The sequence below is a fragment of the Peromyscus eremicus genome, chromosome 16_21 (genome assembly GCF_949786415.1).
Source record: "Peromyscus eremicus chromosome 16_21, PerEre_H2_v1, whole genome shotgun sequence".
Taxonomy (NCBI): domain Eukaryota; kingdom Metazoa; phylum Chordata; class Mammalia; order Rodentia; family Cricetidae; genus Peromyscus; species Peromyscus eremicus.
This window is the reverse complement of record NC_081432.1, coordinates 58,906,439-58,925,837: the sequence shown is the minus strand read 5'-3', so window position 1 is coordinate 58,925,837 and position 19,399 is coordinate 58,906,439. Positions and strand designations below refer to the sequence as shown.

Here is a 19,399-nt window from a genome sequence, read left to right as displayed (position 1 = left end):
ATGGCAGAGCCTCTCCTGGAGTGGGTGTGTCTTCTTCCTCAAGGGGTCCTCTGGGCAGAGGTCCCCACCATGCATTGAGCATTGAATGTGTTGGTTTAGAGCTGTTGGGCTTGTAAGGGAACACACTCTTTAATGCTGTACCTCTATCCACAGGTGCTTCCAACTTTCCAAGACATCCCTGAGCAGAAATGAGCCCCCAAGCATGCACTGACTGACCTCCAGCCAGCCTCTGCCATTGCTGGGTTTTTATAGTCTTTGTTTTTGGCATTGTCTCTGTCCTAAACCAGTTATCTGACTCTAGTGAGGTATCACTATGATTTGCCTTGTTTAACTGTCAACTGTAAAAACTTTCAAAATGTATAGAGAAGTTGCACCAACCATAAAGTAGACAGCAGCATATCTTTCATCTAGATTCTACCATTGACAGCATTTATCCCAGTTCTCTCCCTCTTACTGTTTTTTGACCCACTTGAGAGCTAGTGACACACATCATAATCCTTTACACTTTCAGACCTCATACCTCAAGCGTGTCTCTCTCAAAGTGGTGGGTATTTTCTACCCAGGGTATGCAAATTTCCAATGCAAGGTATTTAGCACTGACAGTAATTAATATACAGCTCACATTTGGTTTTACTCATTTGTTTTCTGAAGAATGCCTGTAGGTCAGTGGTAACAGGTAGATTCCTCAGACTGCTACGACAGAATACTAGAGACTGGGTAGTTTATAAACAAAAGGAACTTCCTTCTCATAGTTCTAGAGGCTGGGAAATCCAAGGCCAAGCTGCTGGTGGATTTGGTATTTGGTGAGGCACTGCCTTCTTGCCACTTAAGGGAAAAAGGGTTATTTGGCTCACAGTGCCAGAGGGATCCAGTCAGCCACAGTGGAGAAGACATGGCAGCAGGCAGGGAAGGCACTGTGGTGGGAGCTGGAGGCTGGCTGCTCACACTGTATCCACAGTCCAAATGTGAGCAGGAAGAAGGACTAGGGCATAAAGCCAGGAGGTCTGCTCCAGTGACCCACTTCCTTCCCTGATGCTCCCCTCCTAAAGGATCTAATCTCCTCCTTAAAGACCCCTTGAGACCAGACCAGCGCATTACCTTTTACATGGACGGTTCCCACTAAATTGCTTCCCTTTACACCTTGCACTGTCAAAGTCCTATACAATTTCCTTCCTTCCTTCCTTCCTTCCTCCTTCCTTCCTTCCTTCCTTCCTTCCTTCCTTCCTTCCTTCGAGACAGGGTTTCTCTGTGTAGCCCTGGCTGTCCTGGAACTCACTCTGTAGACCAGGCTGGCCTTAAACTCAGAGATCTGCCTGCCTCTGCCTCCTGAGTGCCGGATGGTGGTGATGCAAGCCTCTAGTCAATTTTCCATGTCTTTGTGTCTGTATTAGTTTCATTTCTCATTGCTGTATCAGATGAAGCAACTTAAGGTTTATTTTGGCTTACAGTTTGAAGGAATATAGTCTTATCATGTCAGGGAACATACGTCAACAGTACTATAAAGCTGCTGGTCATATTGTATCTACAACTGGGAAAACAGAGAGAGAGAGAGAGAGAGAGAGAGAGAGAGAGAGAGAGAGAGAGAGAGAGGAGAGAGAGAGAGAGAGAGAGAGAGAGAGAGAGAGAGAGAGAGAGGGAGGGAGGGAGGGAGGGACGGACGCTGGTGCTCAGCTGGATTTCTCATTTTTATTTTACCTATGACTCTAGCCCATGGGATGATATTGCTCACATGCAGGGTGGGTTTCTCTCCTCTGTTAAATGTCTCTGGAAACATCCTCAGAAACAGACAATCTTCTAAATCTATCACCACAATATGGCCAATCACTATAGGGACCAAGCCATATCCAAACTATAGCAACATTAAACTCCACAACTCCATAAAAGATTTATGGACATTCTATAGCATCCCACAGTACTTTCCAAGTTTTTGGTTTGAAGGATTAGTTTGGTTGGACTGTTTACAGAACTTGACATGGCAAAGTATTTTAGAGTTTTGTTCCCAATGCCATGCAGCAGCTCTTCAGAGACTCTTCTTGCTTTGTTGGACAATCCAGACAATATATCTGAACACATGAACACCTACACCTTGATTGAGGAATATGCCAGACATGGGTGGTGCACTTTTTAGTGACCTGATGGGCCAGCTTCCCAGTGGATTTGGAAAAGGACAGGGAAGTCAGACAGATGGCTGGTGTCCTTCCAATGCAGAGTGATGGTCTGATCTCACACTAAGTATCTGGAAGACTACTGCTGCCTTGAGTTTCTGTATGCCGAGGCTCCTCCCCAAAAACTCTGTGAGAGACTGGAGTAAAAACAGAGATTTCTGCTAGAAAATGAGGCCAGAATGGATGGTCAAAGCATAACTGCACTAAAATGAGTTCTTCTTTAATGGAATTTCAAATAGAACTCAGAATTCTGTGTTCATATTATCCAGATTCAGCAGCTTAATGTGACCATAAGAGAGAGGACATAGGAGATGGAGGGCCTAAGGGAGCCTTTGGGATGATTTAGTTGTGGGTGAGGGGAGGAAAAGTGGTCACAGGGAGATAGGATCCTGTGTAGCCCATAGTGCATCACTGCATAATTAGGAAACAAAACACACCTCTTTCTCATTGGGCACAGCTGGGGGATGTACAAGTGAACTGTTTGTAAGCTAAATCTCAACCCCTATTTACCCATTGCTGAGTAAGCTTCCTATATACCCACAAACATCAATCTGGTACTATTTCCTGAAATAAGAAATTCATGTGTAACTACAAGTTTTCCAGGAGAAGTTCAACATCTGTAGTTGGACTTTTCTTTGGGCCACCAACCAGCTTCCAGATAGAGACTCGGAGACTTATTAATTATGAATGCCAGGCCTTAGCTTAGGCTTGTCCCACTAGCTCTTTTAACTTAATTTAACCTGTTTCTGTTCATCTATGTTTGGCCTCTGGGCTTTTAACCTTTCTTTCATTTTGTATGTCCTACTTTCCTGCTTCCTCTGTGTCTGTCTGTCTGTCTGTCCCTGGTGTCTGTTTTTCTTTCTCCTTTCTTTTCTCCGAGCCTAAATTCCTCCTCGTATTTATTCTTCCTGCCTGGAATTTTTGCCTATCTCTCCTCCCTTGCTATTGGTCATTCAGCTTTTTACTAGACCAATCAGGTGCCTTAGGCAGGCAAGGTAAGACAGCAACACAGCTTTACATAATTAAACAAATGCAACCCATCTTTACATAGTTAAACAAATATTTTGCAACAAATATTGGGCAAACTGATTTTAAAATGCCTGTGATACACTGATGAAAGGGCCTATGATACAGTTGGCATAAAAGTCTGGGGGCTAAGTATATGCATGTGAAAAAGAAACCCCCTGTGAGACATATGGTTTTGGGGTCTAGTTTTAATGACCAGATTAGGACATTGGTCCCAAACAGAGAATGAATTCAAATGACTCTTGAATCCCTAGGGCCTGAGGAAAAGCAGATTCTCTTTGGGAACACTGTCCCACCTCAGGGCACAGGAAACTCTAGAAATGAGACCCACAGAGATGAACTCAAGAAAAAAAAGAAAAACTACAACTGGAACCACCACAAGGAAGGGCTGGTAGCTGAAACTCAAGCCAGATTAGGTGACTCAGACTGTTTTGCAGGGACTGGGGAGATGGCTCCACGGTTAAGGGTGCTTGCTGCTCTTCCAGAAGACAAGAGTACAGTTGTCAGCACCCAAGTCGGGAGGCTCACAACCCCCTGTAACTCCAGCAACTTCTTCTGGCCACATCGGATATCCTCATACGTGTTGCATACACATGCACGCACATATACACATAAATAAAAAATAAATCTTGAAGAATGTTTTGCAATATGGTATTAATTACCATGGCAGGGTGCATGCAATTCATTTTGCAGTAAAGACACTAGGACACCAGTTTGCCCAGTGGTGGCTAATGAGTAAAGGAGAGGAAGGGTCTAGGAATGCCAATCTGGGGGCTGGGGGTGGAGCTAGAGAGCTTGTCTTAAATTGAGTACACTTATTTGGGGGAGATTATGAGGACTATGGGTGGTGACTAATACTCTTCCTAACTATGCCTTGATGTTGCTGTTGACTTTCATCCCTAATTTTAGCCTTTTTCTGTTTAATTTCTTGGTGTTAAAAGATAGGTGAGGGCTCGTAACATGGTTCAACAGTAAAAGCACTTACCGAGCAAGCCCAGTGACATGATTTTGATCTCTGGAAGCCAATGTGGAAGGGAAGAACCAACTCCTGGAAATTCTCTTCTGACCTCCACATATATGCTGTGGCTGCAGCATCCCTCCCCAGTAATAAATAAAATTGAAAATAGTAAAACAAAACAAAACAAAACAAAAAAACAACAGGTGAGATAGAAACAGATATTTTAGGTATTTTCCTCAGGTAAGTAAATGTCAATTTAGTCAGATCCAGTTCCAGGTGATTACGGTGGCAAAATGGAGAAAGATGTAGCCTAAAATTCCTTTGTAAGTTAGGGAGACCACTAGTGTCTTTCCAGATTTCCTTTTAAGTTAGGGAGACCACTAGTGTCTTACCAAATTTCTGGACTCTCCCCAATTGTGCTTCTTGCATAGGTATTATGTGAAAAAGGGTTTCTGTGTCAGATCAATTTGGAAATTCTTGAAAAAAGCAAAGAAGAGCTGGGGAGATGGCTCAGCAGTTAAGAGTGTATTCCATTCTTATAGAGGACCTGAGTTTGATTCCCAGCACCTACCTGGTAGCTCACAACCGTCTGTAATTCCAGTTCCAGAGCATCTAATATACATGCATGCAAAACACTCATATGCTTCAAATAAAAAGAATAAATCTTAAAAATGAAAAAGAAAAGTATATTATCTTCTAGAGCTGCCATGGCATTAAAAAAAGAAAAGTGGGTTCTGGGCTGGAGAGATGGCCCAGCTGTTACAAGCAATGATTTATCTTTTAGAGGACCCAGGTTTTGGTCCCAGCACCCACATGGTGGCTCACAACAGTATGTAACTTCAATTCTAGGGGATCCAAAGCTATCATCTGGCCTCCTTGGGTACTGCACAAATGTGCACAGACATACATGCAGGCAAAACACCCATACACATTTAAAAAAAAAAAAAAGTAAAAATCTTTGAAAAAAAGAAATGGATTCTCTCTTGACTTCAGAGAAAGAGTTGGAAAACAAGTTGTTCACAGGGTTGGGTCCTTCTTGGAGGTTCAGGGGAAGAGTGCATTTCATGACTCTCTTACCTCTAGTGTAGCAGTTCTCAACCTGTGGCTCACAACCCTTTGGGGGTCAAGTGACCCTTTCACAGGGGTTACCTAAGACCATCAGAAAACACGGATATTTACATTATGATTCATAACAGTAGCAAAATTAGTTATGAAGTAGCAAAGAAAATAATTTTATGGTTGGGAGTCACAACAGGAGGAACTGTATTTAAAGGGTCGCAGTGTTAGGAGGGTTGAGAACCACTGCTCTAGTGTTTGGTGGCAAAATTAGGTGCTCTTTGTCTTTGAACCATCATCCCCTACAACTGCCTCATTCTCCACATACTGTTTATGTTGTGTATCCAAGTCACTTCTATTTCTATCAAGCAATATCTGAATGTTGTCTTCAACATTTATGGATATTCATTTTATAAGATTACTTTCAGCCTATCAGCTGTTTCCAGCAAATGGTTATCATAATACATGTACAAACAGACATGCATGATTCTTGGGTCAGGAGCATGGAAGAGTAGATAACTCAAGATTACAGCTGTGTGCTGTGGGATGATCCTTCTGTACACAGTGAATGTGTATTGCTGTAATTGGTTAATAATAAAGCTGTTTGGGCCAGTAGCCAGGCAGGACAAAGTTAGGCAGAAAAACCAAACTGGAGGTGGGGGGTGAAGAAGGGCAGGGTTGAAAGAGTTTCAAGCCAGATGGAGAACGAGTCAGACACACAAAATTAAATGGGATAGAGGTAAAGGCTAAGAGCTTCAGGACAGTACATGGATTAATAGAAATGGGTTAAGTTGTAAGAGATAGTAATAAGCCTGAGCTAATGGCTGAACATTTATAATTAATATAAGCCTCTGTGTGGTAATTTGGGAAGTGGCTGCCAGGTATTTGGGAACAGGCAGGACAAAAAGCTCAGCCTCCATTTACATATGGCACTCCAATGTGCCGCATGTTCATCCACATAAAGCCTGAAAAAGCTTTTAAAAAAAAAAAGGGGGGGTTTTCTAGACATACAAAAATGGAGCCAAGAGCAGCTTCTTAGTTCATGTCTTTCATGGGGGCCATAGTACAGAGACGTGTCCCCATCCCCTGGCTGCTCTGTGCAGTGCAGCTTGAACTGCAACATGGCTGATTATCCGTCTCCCACAAGTCGCAGTACAGAGTGCGCAGTGGGTTTAGGGCTTTTGCTCACACAGACAAAAGGGGTTAAAGATACACAGTAAAGACAGATTTAGACAAAAAGGCCTCTAAATAGGTATGTTTGAAAAATGTGTAGGCTTGGGAAAGAGAAAAGGTAGAGACAGTTCTATGTTTAAAAAATAATTTAAAAATAAAGTCTTTAAAAAAGAAATAGAGTAATAAAATTAGAAGCCATGTAAAGATGGAAATACACAGAAAGTCTGGATTCTATATTCTATTGTGTTTTCTTTAGATTTTTGACTATTAATGGGCAAATGGTAACTACTAACAGACATTTGTTTGTAAAAGGTACTAAATTAAACCAATCTATATATTTAAAAAAAATCTTGATTCCAAAGTTTAAGTCATAAGATATGTTACTTTGGGGAAGAGGTTATGTTTTTCTTTCCACAGGAATTGAGAGGCTATGGATTCATTCTAGGTTAAGAAAAGTCAGGTTTGATTGAGGAAGACCCCCTGAAATCCTAACTACAAACATGGAAAAATAAACCTAAAGCAACTACAAAACATGTGACGTGTATTTTACCTGTTCAGACATAAAACAAAAAATTATGTTTGACTGGCTTATGTACAATGCAGTTTATATTTGTATTAATACAGAGATGTATGTTACCTTTAAAAGTTTATATATTTTCAGAGCAAGAGGACGAGACACCAATGAATATGATGGCCCAGATGATCCAGCATCCAGAACAGCTTCAAGGTTACTAAGATGATCCAGTCCAGTCTCACAGAATACTCCAGTCAGAACTTAACCATAATCCTAAATTTTCTCAGGAGATTACCAGTACCCCCAATCAGCCAGAAGTAGCCTAAAAAACTACACCTACATACCCCCAAAATGGATTATGGATGTTTGTCTTTGTTTAGGGGGTTTAGTTACAAATTGTTATTGGTCATTGCCAATCTCTTTCTAAAAGAAAGCGGGATATGATACAGAAATGATGGGGAAAAGGGTATATTATTATGATGAAAAAAATCTACTTTAATCCAAAAAACAGCTGTTAATCTTACATATTTTACACTGGTATGGATTTTAGTTTATTGATAAAAATTTAAAGTTATTTCTGTTACTGTATGTACATTTCTACTCCTGTTTAAGGTATTGTGTTTATACAGCTCAATTAAAAATGTAATGTATAGGGGGCTGGAGAAATGGCTCAGAGGTTAAGAGCACTGACTGCTCTTCCAGAGGTCCTGAGTTCAATTCCCAGCACCCACATGGTGGCTCACAGCCATCTGTAATGAGATCTGGTGCCCTCTTCTAGTCATACATGCTGTATACAAAAGTAAATAAAAAAAATGTAATGTATAATTAAGAAATACAAATTAATAGTCATCTATAATAGTCAAACTTATAGTCAGGTTAGATATGTTTTCAAGTTATACACAGATATATTTAGATAGATGGTCTTCAAACACTTCAAAGACCTATAGAATATGGCATTTAATATGTTTAATAACCTAAGGCTTTTCATGATGAGATATCTGCTCTTGGCAGCACCAGAGTTTACATTCTTTGTGGAAAAGGTTAGCCACTGGGCAAGAAACTGTCCTTGCCTTGACTGTTGACAGTATGCTGTCCAAATTAGACAAGCAGAACACAAAAGGTGACTGCTGAACTTTGCCAAGACAAAGTAGGACAGTACTTCAAAATTCCTGCTTCACAGATAAGTCTGTCAGATATTCTAGGCCTGCAGGCTGAAGATGGATGCCCCAAAGGTAGAGAGAAGCCTTGGGTGATTGTCCAGGCAGCCTAACGTCTGTCATTAGGTAACATTTCATCCTTTTGGGGTCTTTGATGGAGTTGAAGACTAGATAGTCATAGTTATAATTTTTTTAGTTATGATGAAAGAGTAAGTTAGAGATAAAGTTTTAGACTCACCAAGATAATATAAGACGGTAATTGAATGTTTTCTTTAATTTTGTCAAATAAAAATAGACTGGATATTGTAACTATAATTCTTGCTTGATAACTTTTTTGTTATATGTAATTTTACTATGTTAAAGTTAAAACCTTCCTTTTTGATTAGACAGAAAGGGGGAAATGCCATGGGATGATCCTTCTGTACACTAGGAATGTGTTACTCTAATTGGTTAATAATAAAGCTGTTTTGGCCAGGCAGGATAAGGTTAGGCAGAAAAACCAAACTAAGGGGGGGATGAAAAAGGGCGGGGTTGAGAGTCTTGAGCCAGATGGAGTACAAATCAGACATACAAAATGGGATAGAGGTAAAGGCTATGAGCCTCAGAGCAGTACATGAATTAATAGAAATGGGTTAAGTTGTAAGAGCTAGTTAGTAATAAACCTGAGCTAATGGCCGAACATTTATAATATAAGCCTCTGTGTGGTAATTTGGGAAGTGGCTGCCGGGTGTTTGGGAATAGGTGGGACAAAAAACTCAACAATAAACAATTGATCACATGGGAAATCCAAGGCAAGTAAAGTTGGCTTTTACATTGTTCTCTTAAAGGCAGATTAAACAGGCTGAGCACACAGTAGGATAGCAGTCTTAAGTAACCTCAAAGTGTATTAACAACTCTGGCTTTGAGGTCCAGTAAAAGTTCCATTCTCTTAGAATGTATTTTTTATATGCACTGCCACAGTTCCTCCTTTTTGTTTTATTAAAGAAAAAAAATGTTGATTTAGGTGGCCACTGGTAAAGAACTGGTCAAGGCATGGTGTACTATAGGGACAGCCTGAATCTGTACCACTTCATTTTTCCTTCTGAAAAGTTGGCAAAGGCACGATAAGACTTTTGAGAAGGAAGACAAACAGAATGGCTGTACCTGTAAAAGATCACACCCTAAGATTTAGTCCTTTGTAGTCAGGGTTCTCTAGAGTCAGAGAGCTTATGGAATGAATCTCACTCTCTCTCTCTCTATATATATAGAGGGGATTTATTGGAATGACTAAGAACTTGCAGTCCAGCTACTCCAACAATGGTTAGCTGTGAATACAAAGTCCAAGAATTCAGTAGTTGCTCAGTCCCACAAAGTTGGATGTTTTAGCTAGTCTTCTGCATATGCTGTGATCCCAAAGAAGTAGGCGCCAATGCCAGTGAAAGAATGGATGGGCTAGCAAGGTGAGGACAAGCAGGCAAAGAGCAAAAGCTTCCTTCTATGTCCTTATATAGACTTCCAGCAGAAGACATGGCTCATATTAAAGGTGTGTCTTCCTACCTCAAGATCTGGATCAGAAGTGTGTTTTCCTACCTCAAAGGTTTGGATGAGAAGTGGATTCATCCACTTCAAACCAAGCAGAAAATCTCTCACAGGTGTGCCCTCCATTTCTGGATTATAGTTCATTCCAGATATAGTTGACAACCAGGAATAGCCATTACAAGTCCATCTTGTCAACTTGACACACAAACATATCTCCTTATGTCATGATTAATTTCCAAATGAAAACAACAACCAGGTCATAATAAATGCCTAAACATAACTATCCCACATACAATCACAAATGCATTATATATTTAATCAGGTCATAATTACACCTAACTTGATAAAACTGTCCCTCATACAACCGAAAATACATTATAAGTTTAAGAACAGGTGGCAGTGTCCCTTGGGGGACATCCTATTAGTATTCTCTTAATTGATGTTATGATAAAGAAATTAAAAGAAAACACAAATATCTGTACACGTTCTTAACAAAATACAGCAGAGACACTCATGTCAACTATAATTTTTTTTTTTTTGCAACTGGTCACATGGCCTTCCTTCTATGTATTTAGTATTTATAAATACCTTCCTCTACTACCATTCTGTACTTCCTCCACCCTCGGCAAGCAAGTCTTGGGCTCTTTCCTGGAGGAGTGACCCACACCTTCATTTCTGATGTGTCTGTATCCTGTCATCCTGCCTGTATTAGGCTGTTGTAGTTTCCCAGACTTTAATCGCAGGACATGGTAGCACCAAGAGCTGCTCTAAAGGATCTCCTGCATTCCAGACATAATCTTTCTTATCTCTATTGTGGAGAAGCAATCCATTTTCCCTTTGGTAATCTGGACTAATCATCCCTCCTAACACTGTCATTCCTTTCTTAATCTGTTGGTTTAAGGACATCAGAAGGACAAAGTGGCCAGAGGGAAGCTGAGCTTCCAGTTCAATGGAATGTTTGTTGTGATTACTGGTAGAAGTACTCTCCCCGCTGGAACCAAAACTTCTAGGCCAACAGAAGGTCACGGGAACAGGAAGCAAAACTTTTCCTAGTGAGTCCCTAGGGGTGATAGTGAGAGAAACAATTCCCTTTTTCACCTCTTGACTCCTGGATCTGTGGATCCTTGCTATTGGAGAAACTGTATCACATATTGGACGCTGATTCAAAGCATATACCACCTTTTGGAGAACCCTGGCCCAGCCCTCCAGGCTACTGCCACCTAATTAGCCCTGTAACTGTGACTTCAAAAGGCCATTTCATCCATGAAGCTGGCTGCTTCAGGATGGTGGGGAACATGATAAGACCAGTAGATTCCATGATCTTGGGCCCACTGTTGCATTTATCTGGCTGTGAAGTGAGTTCCTTGGTGAAGCAATACTTTGTGGAATACCATGTCGGTGGATCAAGCATTCTCTAAGTCCACGGCGGTGGTTTTGGCAGAAGCACTATGTGCAGGAAAGACAAATCCATAACATAAGTATCTACTCCAGTAAGGACAAAGTGTAGTCCTTCCCACAGAGGAAGTGGTTCAATGTTGTCAACCTGCCATCAGGTTGCTGGCTGGTCATCCTGGGGAATGGTACCATATCTGGGGCCCAGTGTTGGTCTCTGCTGTTGGCTGATCTGGCACTCAGCAGAGGCTGTAACCAGGTCAGTCTTGGAGAGTGGAAGTCCATGTTGTTGAGCCCATGCATAATCCCCATCTCTGCCACCATGACCACTTTGTTCATGGGCCCGACAGCAATGGCTGGGGAAAGAGGCTAACAGTCCATAGAATGGGTTGTGCTATCTACCTGATTAACTCCTCCTACCAGGAAGTCACCTTTAGTTGAGCACTTACATGATGATCCATCTGTCTTCTGCACTGGCCAAATAGAGTTAAAAGGAGATATGGTGGGAACTACCACTCCTGCATCTTTCAAGTCCTTGATGGTGGTACTAATTTCTGCAATTCCTCCAGGGATGCCATACTGTTTTTGATTCATTATTTTCCTTGGCAGTTGCATCGGCAACTCTAAAGGCTTCACATTTAGCCTTTCTAACCATAATAGCCTTCACTCCACAGGCCAGGGAACCAATGAGAATTCTGCTAACTTCTAAGTATATCTATCCCAATTATACATTCTGGAACTGGGGAAATAATCAGTGGATGAGTTTGGGGACCTACTGTGAGTCAGACTTCAGCCAAAACTCCATTAATCACCTGGCCTCCATAAGCCCCTACTTTAACTGGAGGGCCACAGTGTTTCTTGGGATCTTCTGGAATCAGCAGCAATCCAGCATCCAACGGACCCCAGAAAGTCTAATTGTTTCCTTTCCCCCAGTGTACAGTTACCCTTGTAAAAGACCGCAGGTCCCTCTGGGAAAGGGCTGGAGAAAGACTTAACTGTAAAACTTTTAGGTATCTTATCAGGGTCCTTCCTCAGGGGAACTTGGCCACCCCTTCATTCAAGAGGTTCTGGGTCTGTAAACTGGCTCAAAGTGGAAACTGATTCACTAGCCAAGACTGCCTTTTGTCAAGATCCAATGCAGCCTTTTTTCACTTGAGAATTTTTCTGCTTATCCAGATCAAACAGAAATACAGTAGGCTTCTTATTGATTGGATGCCTGGAAATACCATGATTGATTAGCTAGTACCAAAGGTCCATATGAGTCATGCCAAAATAAAATTCACTTTGCCTGTGCTGACCATTACTGGTTAGTCTATTATGAGACCTGTTTTGTGCCTCAGGTAATTCAGTGCTGCCACCTGTCCCCTGCTATCTGGAGGCTCAATTAAACCCATTGTATTTAATTCATCCAATTGAGCAGCAGCATCTCCAACCCTAAGGTTTGGCACAAGGAGAAGGGCGACAACAAAGCTCTTCAAATGTTCAGGTGCCCCTCTCACTATTTTTCGTCTTATGGGATTAGTGAAGGGCATGTCTTCTGGACCTTCCCATTGAGGAGGATTAGGTTTTACACAGTATACCCACTCCAGCATAGCAATTTCCCTGAGCCTTAAAATTCCTTCATCAACACTAAACCAAAGGATATCAGGCATCTCCAACTCCTTTTCAGTAGGCCATCTTTTGATAAACGCTTCAGCCAACCATTCAAACAAACTTTTGATACCTCTTTCAACTGTGCGAGCGTCCATATTAAACCTAGAATCTCTACTAAGAGGGCCCATCTCAATAAATGCAGCCTGATCTAGTTTTATGTTCCTTCCACCATTATCCCACACCCTTAAAACCCATTCCCATACATATTCTCCAGACTTCTGCTTGAATGAATTAGCAAACTCATTCAGCTCTTTAGTAGTGTAGCGCATCTCCTCATGGACTACACTTTCTATCTCCCCTTGAGGAGCCTGCTTTGCTTTAGGTCCAGTTAAAAGTCTAGAGCCAACTATTGGTGGGCCTTGAGGTACAGCAGTATTGTCTTGCCTGGCATTTTCTTCAGAGAAAGTCACTGCTGGTTGATCAGACAATGAAGGATTAATTTCCTCAATGAAAGGAGAAATAGGCAGTATTTCAAGGGGTGGGGCTGAGGGTACTATTTCCTCTGGTGAGATAAACCCTTGAAAATCTGAGGGTTCGAAGTTCTCAGCTTCAATAGGGTCCTCCCACACATCCCCATCCCAAGTTACAGGATCCCATTCTTTACCAATTAATGCCCTTACTTTAACTGCTGACACCCTCTGACGCTGAGACTTGAATTTTTGCTGTAGTTCAGCCAACCTTATTATGAGGGCTTCAGTTTGATTTTCTACTACTTGAGCTCTGTGGCTGCTGGAGAGAAGATTTTCTTCCAAGGTACACTTAGAAACCTTTAAAATGTTTACTTGCATCTGGAGCTGGTCAATTTTATCACTAAGTTTTTTGTTGTCCTTCATCATATTCTGAAGTTGATTAATTTTATCACGGAGCTCATTCCTATCCTTTATTAATTTATCCAGAGATGCTAAGAGCAACCAACCAGCAGCATCATTTTCCTTGTTTTCCCCCAAACTGTCAAAAGTTTCATATACAGAGTCATCAAATCCATTGCCACTTACAACTGGTGAATCAGGATAATCAAACGCATCTAACTCTTTAAGTTTGTAATATAATTCACACCATGGGCTTTCAGCATTCTCCAAGCTCCCAGGAGAGGAAGTGACTGTAGCTGAAGGTGCTGGTGAATTGAAAAGCCTATTCCAGATACTTAAAAGATTCATCTTTATATGTCTGTTTCTCTAGAACCACTTCTGGTACCAAAATTTGTATTAGTTAGGGTTCTTTACAGTCAAAGAACTTATGGAATAAATCTCTGTCTCATGGAACGACTTAGAATCTGCAGTCCAGCTACTCCAACAATGGTTAGCTGTGAATGAAAAGTCCAAGAATTCAGCAGTTGCTCAGTCCCACAGGGTTGGATGTTTCACCTGGTCTTCTGCATATGCTGTAATCCCAAAGAAGTAGGTGCCAATGCCAGTGAAAGAATGGATGGGCTAGCAAGGTGAGGACAAGCAGGCAAATAGCAAAAGCTTCCTTCTTCTATGTCCTTATACAGACTTCCAACAGAAGGTATGGACCATATTAAAGGTGTACTTTCCTGCCTCAAGACCCAGATCAAAGGTCTGGACAAGAAGTAGATTCATCCACTTCAAACCAAGTAGAAAATCTCTCACAGATGTGTCCTCCATTTTTGGATTGTAGTTCATTCCAGATATAGTCAAGTTGACAACTAAGAATAGTCATCACAGTCCTGAAAACCATAGAAGGGTTCAGTCAGTTATCAAACACCATTTTAAAATATTTATTCTGAAAATAGGAATTTACAGTTGCTATAGTTTGGCTGGAAGGAGTTAAAGCCACTGTAGCAGTTGCAGTGGTAACTGTAGCAGCTATAATAACTGCCATAATCATTCCAATGAATCTTTTCATATGTATATGTTCTGGTGCATAACTAAATTGTTTTAAAGCAGATCCCCCATGCCACGGGCCAATCATACAGGAATCTAGGCACTGATTGTTTGTCTAAGATTTAAAAAAATCTTAGAATCACCATTTAATTTAAAAATCACAATGTAATAAGAGGAAGTTTGGTGAATGGGGTAAGAATTAGAAGTGCATGCCACTTTTCTTATGAGGACACTGATCACTGGCTAAAGAGTTAGGTCCATATCAGTATAATCTCATCTGAACTTGATCTACAGTATTCCAAATGAGTTCACATGTACATCCAGGGGTTAGGATGTGAATATATCTATCTGGAGATGTATTTCAACATACAACAGGGAGAAACAGATTTCCTTATCTAACAAGGTCTTACTGGCTTTAATTTGGTAAAGTGGAAGACAGGGAATGCTGGTTTTGTTTGTGTGCTTTTTTTTTTTTTTGGGGGGGGGATTGAGACAGGGTTTCTCTGTGTAGCTTTGGAGCCTTTCCTGGAACTTAACTCTGTAGCCCAGCCTGGCCTTGAACTCAGACATCCGCCTGTCTCTGCCTCCTGAGTGCTAGGATTAAAGGAGTGTACCATCACCACCACCACCACCACCACCCGGCTGCTTTTTTTTTTTGAAGTGAAATCATGAAACATTTATTTATGGAGTTTTCTGTGTGACTGATTTCCTGAGGGACATTTGGGGAAAAGTATTTTGGGTAAGACTCGGAGGCCCAATTCACATGATAAAAGGGGCAGGGTTGGTGCGTCTGACTCTAATTCTCACCACGGACATGGGAGATCTACATCAGTTGCAGAAGAGTGTCTTGTTCTCAAAACACCAATCCTTTGAGACAATTTTCTAGCAGATGACATTATCATGTCTTATGGAAGAGACACTCTTTCCTTGAGTCTAGCACACACCTATTTTTTGTTTTACAGATATTCCTAGACAACTGTCAGCCAATCAGGGTCCTGGACCCTGGAAATCCCCCCAACCCAACCTCTGCTACGATAAAAATCCTGCCCTGAGTGGGCTCAGGGCTCTCTGCTCTCACCACTGCGTAGGACAGAGAGACCAAGCTCGCAGCTTGAAATAAAGGCTCTTTGCTTTTACATACGGGATTCGGTCTCCACAGTGGTCTTTTGGGGGTCCCCAAAATATGGGCATAACATGGACCTTTGGAATATTCTATTTGAAAGCACTCTGGGAGAGGACTGGTCCAACTGTGGACTTATTAGGACTCTTGCTTACAAATATTGGAAACCTAACTCCAATGGCCAAATCCCAAAGGGGACTATGGAAGCAGCTATGACTTGGGAATGTTCTCAATCCAGGGACCATGTTGAGGCCAGGACCTACTTCTAAGTCTTTTTTTTTTTTCTTCCAAGACAGGGTTTCTCTGTGTAGCTTTGGAGCCTGTCCTGGAACTGTCTCTGTAGACCAGGCTGGCCTCGAACTCACAGAGACCCACCTGCCTCTGCCTCCCAAGTGCTAGGATTAAAGGTATGTGCCATTGCCGCTCGGCCCATGTTTTTTTTTTTTGTTTTTGTTTTTGTTTTTTCGAGACAGGGTTTCTCTGTGTAGCTTTGCGCCTTTTCCTGGAACTCACTTGGTAGCCCAGGCTGGCCTTGAACTCACAGAGATCCGCCTGGCTCTGCCTCCCGAGTGCTGGGATTAAAGGCGTGCGCCACCACCACCCGGCCCCATATGTTCTTAATGCTACACTACAACTGCCTCCCTTTCAACAGAAAGCAGTGACATTTTATTGATTTTCCCATTTCAAGGAAAAACAACAACAATCGAATCAGAAAATTCATCATGTCTTCTAGAAGAGGCAAACAGAAGTGCAAACAATCAACCCAACCAAAAAAAAAAACCAAGAGCTACTATTTCCCTAGCGACCCGGGGTGGCGTCAAATAATTAATTGCTCTGGTCTAGGAGTGAAGAAGTCTGCGCGGGTAACGGGGAGAGGAGACGGCAGAGCGCTGGACAGCTGACACCTTACCGAGTTTTTGTGGAACCGCAGCTGCGGTCTGAGTTTACGAACAAGTGTGCGTGTGTCCGCAGTTCCACTCTTCAGGTGAGAACACAGACGACAGGGGCCAGACTCCCGCCACCGACCCAGGTTGCCCCGCAGAGACCCAACCACGAGTGAGGAGCGGAACGCGCGGGCGTGACGCACGTTCCCGCGGGTCTCCAGGACATCTTCCCCAGCCCCCTGGGGGCGGAGCTCAAGTTAGCGTGGCCCGTCCGGGGACAGCAGCGAACGCGTGGGGGAGCGGGCACGTCCGGAGTCGGCCCGGCTGGTGGCACTTCCCGGACGCGAACAGCCGCAGCCCGTGGCACGTCCCCCGGGATCCCGCGGAGTCCTCCCGGCCGGGACGCCCAACATGGCGCTCCGGCAAACAACAACGCGCCTCCTTTCGGATTCACCCCGGGTTGGCGCGCCACACCCCCCGACAGTCCCGGTCCCCGCCCCCCGCGTGACGCCTGGACCAATCCCGGCACGGCGCTCCCAGCCAGGTCCCACCCCGGTCATCTCGCGAGAGTGTAGTTTTCCTCCCACCTGCCTCGGACCTGCGCGCGACGCCGGCGGGCGCTCCGGCCCCAGCGGTTTGATGATTTCCTGTCACTCTTAAGGTTCCAGACAGGCCGTGTCTTTTCCCTTCCGCCATTGAGATCTCGCGAGATTTACCGGGCTGCCGCCCCCCCCACTCCACCCTCCAGCCACGCCTGCGCAGATCTCTTCAAAGCAGAAGGTCGCTCTTGGAGGAAGTGGCCTCTTTGCGCCCCGTGACCGGAGCGCCGTTACTACTTTCCCGAAGCTCCTCTCGGCCGCTGGCCGCGACACCCCGCCGCCAAGATGCCTCGGATTATGATCAAGGGGGGCGTGTGGAGAAATACCGAGGTGAGACAGCTTTTCCCGCCGTCCGCTGCCCTCCGCCGGGTCCGGTAGCGTGTGCGCACGCGCGGGGAGGTCCGGGGAGCCGCGGCTGTCCCGCGGGGTCTCCGCGGGGGGACCGCAACTGTGCGGACCCCGGGGACCCCCGCCGGGCCCGCGTGCGGCCGGGCGGTGACCTGCGCCACCTTGTCGCCCCGCGCGCCCCGTCTGGCATCTGCTAGGCCCTCGGACGCTTATTTGTTCAGTGTAGGGACGCGCCCCCTCGCTCTCCCCGGGGACCCCGTGGCCGCCCAGGCGGGACCTCGGCGGGAGCGTGGTTTTTCTCCAGCCCCTTCCTTTCTTAGCTCGTGCACAGCGCTTCGCCCTGATGGAAGTCGCTGTGGTGGCCGCAACTTTGTTTTTCATTGACTTCCTTTCAGTGGGGCGGGCGGCGGGTTCACGTCTGCACCTCTCTGCTTATCTCGTACCGGCGCATCATGGGTCCTCTCTGCAGTTCCCAAGGTCTTTCCTCTTACCTTTCAGTCGCACCGCCCTTGCCGGGATAGAAGCCAGTTAGGACAAACTACGTATTTGCTTCCAGAAATGTAGTAGATCATGCCACGGGTAAACGGGACGGGAGAAGAAAGGAAGGAAAATAGAAATTAAGTTTCCGTGCCTTTGATCGAATGCACTGAATGTATGAATAGCTTTAGTCTTGTGCTTTCTTGAGATGTCTTCCTGTTGCTTGGCATCTTTCTGACCGTCCTTCAAACTTAGCTCAGAACACTTCTTGGATTTAGTTGTCTAGTGGTTTTGTGGCACCCATCTTCATTTGCTGCAGCTTACTTTGTTTTTGCAAGCGCTTCTGTGTGTGGTTCCAGCTAAGTTTCAACTTCTCAAAGCCTCAGTTTACTCATTTTTATAAAACAAATAGTATTTACCTCTTGGCAGTGAGTTAGTAGTTTGAAACATTGAGAACACAGCTGAGCACATTAGTAGACTTTCAGTAAAACCGGGTTGCTGAGCCAGGCAGTGGTGGCGCACGCCTTTAGTCCTAGCACTTGGGAGGCAGGGGCAGGTGGATCTCTATGAGTTCAAGGCCAGACTGGTCTACAAAGTGAGATCCAGGACAGGCTCCAAAGCTACACAGAGAAACCCTTTCTTAGAAAAAAACAAAACAAAACAACAACAACAACAAAAACGGGTTGCTGTTGTCCTCATCAGACATCACTGCAAAGAGGACCAGGCTTTGGTATTCTAGAACCTAGTATGAAGCAGGTTGCTTGGTAATGTTTGGGAATCCATATTGTAGGATAGGTACCTGCCATACATTCTTGGTTGAAGATACGTTGAAGTATAGAAAAACTATAAAAGTCTATTCTATTAAAGTTACAAATGAAGGCACTGAAAGAGACTTGCTTGCACTGAGGCTATTTAAATTAGAGAAGAGATGACTTCTGAGAGAGAAGCGGAATCACAAAATCAAGGAGCAGCAGGATTCCTCTGTAGTGGTCAGAACCTTGCCCATGTGTGTCTCATGTAGCCCAGAGTGGCTTTGAACTTGTTATGTAGATAAGGATAACTCTGAACTTTTGATCCTCCTGCCTTTACCTCCAGTGCTGGGATTACAGGTGTGTACCACCATGCAAAGTTTTACGGGAATCTAACCCAGGACTTTGTGCATACTTGGTGAGCATTCTACCAGCTAGTAATGAGAGAGAATATGGAGTGGAGAGGCTCAAGTCCAAGGCATGCAGTTCAAGTTCGTTGTGGGAAAAACCTGAAAGTAAAGTGCTCAGGTGCATTCATCTGTGGCTCTCTGACCTCTGGTGTCTGAGTTCACTTGGCAGGTTGTCCTGGGATTGGGGCATGCTTTGGGTACTCTGGTGAAATAGAATTGGAGATTGGAGTAGGCAGGGTGAGCTGACTGATGTAGAGGGAGCTGTGGGTTCCTGGACTGTTGTGGTGAGTAGGATGCTGGAGAGGAAATGTCATGCTGTACCAGAGTCTCAGGTTGCTTCTTGAGATCTGGGTAAA

The 19,399-nt window shown here is 43.7% G+C and overlaps 3 protein-coding genes and 1 long non-coding RNA gene across 5 annotated transcripts in view; 2 read left to right on the top strand and 2 right to left on the bottom strand.

Annotated features, from left to right (window-relative positions):
- Window positions 1-7,244, top strand: part of Spats1 (spermatogenesis associated serine rich 1) — a 41,649-nt gene extending 34,405 nt beyond the window's left edge. Inside the window, exon 9 of one of the 2 annotated variants that reach the window (XM_059244073.1) lies at window positions 7,040-7,244. In XM_059244073.1, the coding sequence (XP_059100056.1) occupies window positions 7,040-7,113 (74 nt within the window). In that variant the 3' untranslated portion in view covers window positions 7,114-7,244. Of the gene's footprint in view, window positions 1-153; window positions 1,134-7,039 lie in introns of those variants that run through there. The other variant, XM_059244074.1, reaches the window with a different exon arrangement.
- LOC131893934 (uncharacterized) lies at window positions 1,668-4,503 on the bottom strand. Its single transcript, XR_009374770.1, has 2 exons — window positions 4,177-4,503; window positions 1,668-2,302 (listed from the first exon to the last, which is right to left on the bottom strand). It is a non-coding gene; the product is annotated as an uncharacterized LOC131893934 (long non-coding RNA).
- Window positions 7,245-10,093: 2,849 nt separating the features above from the next.
- Window positions 10,094-16,942, bottom strand: LOC131893912 (Friend virus susceptibility protein 1-like). The gene is made up of 2 exons (XM_059244045.1): window positions 16,487-16,942; window positions 10,094-14,299 (listed from the first exon to the last, which is right to left on the bottom strand). The coding sequence occupies exon 2, from the start codon at window positions 13,767-13,769 to the stop codon at window positions 12,267-12,269; it is 1,503 nt and encodes a 500-aa protein (XP_059100028.1). The 5' UTR covers window positions 13,770-14,299; window positions 16,487-16,942; the 3' UTR covers window positions 10,094-12,266.
- Window positions 16,943-17,092: 150 nt separating this feature from the next.
- Window positions 17,093-19,399, top strand: part of Cdc5l (cell division cycle 5 like) — a 40,349-nt gene continuing 38,042 nt past the window's right edge. Inside the window, exon 1 of the mRNA XM_059244044.1 lies at window positions 17,093-17,389. Coding sequence (XP_059100027.1) covers window positions 17,345-17,389 — 45 coding nt within the window. The 5' untranslated portion in view covers window positions 17,093-17,344. The remainder of the gene's footprint in view (window positions 17,390-19,399) is intronic.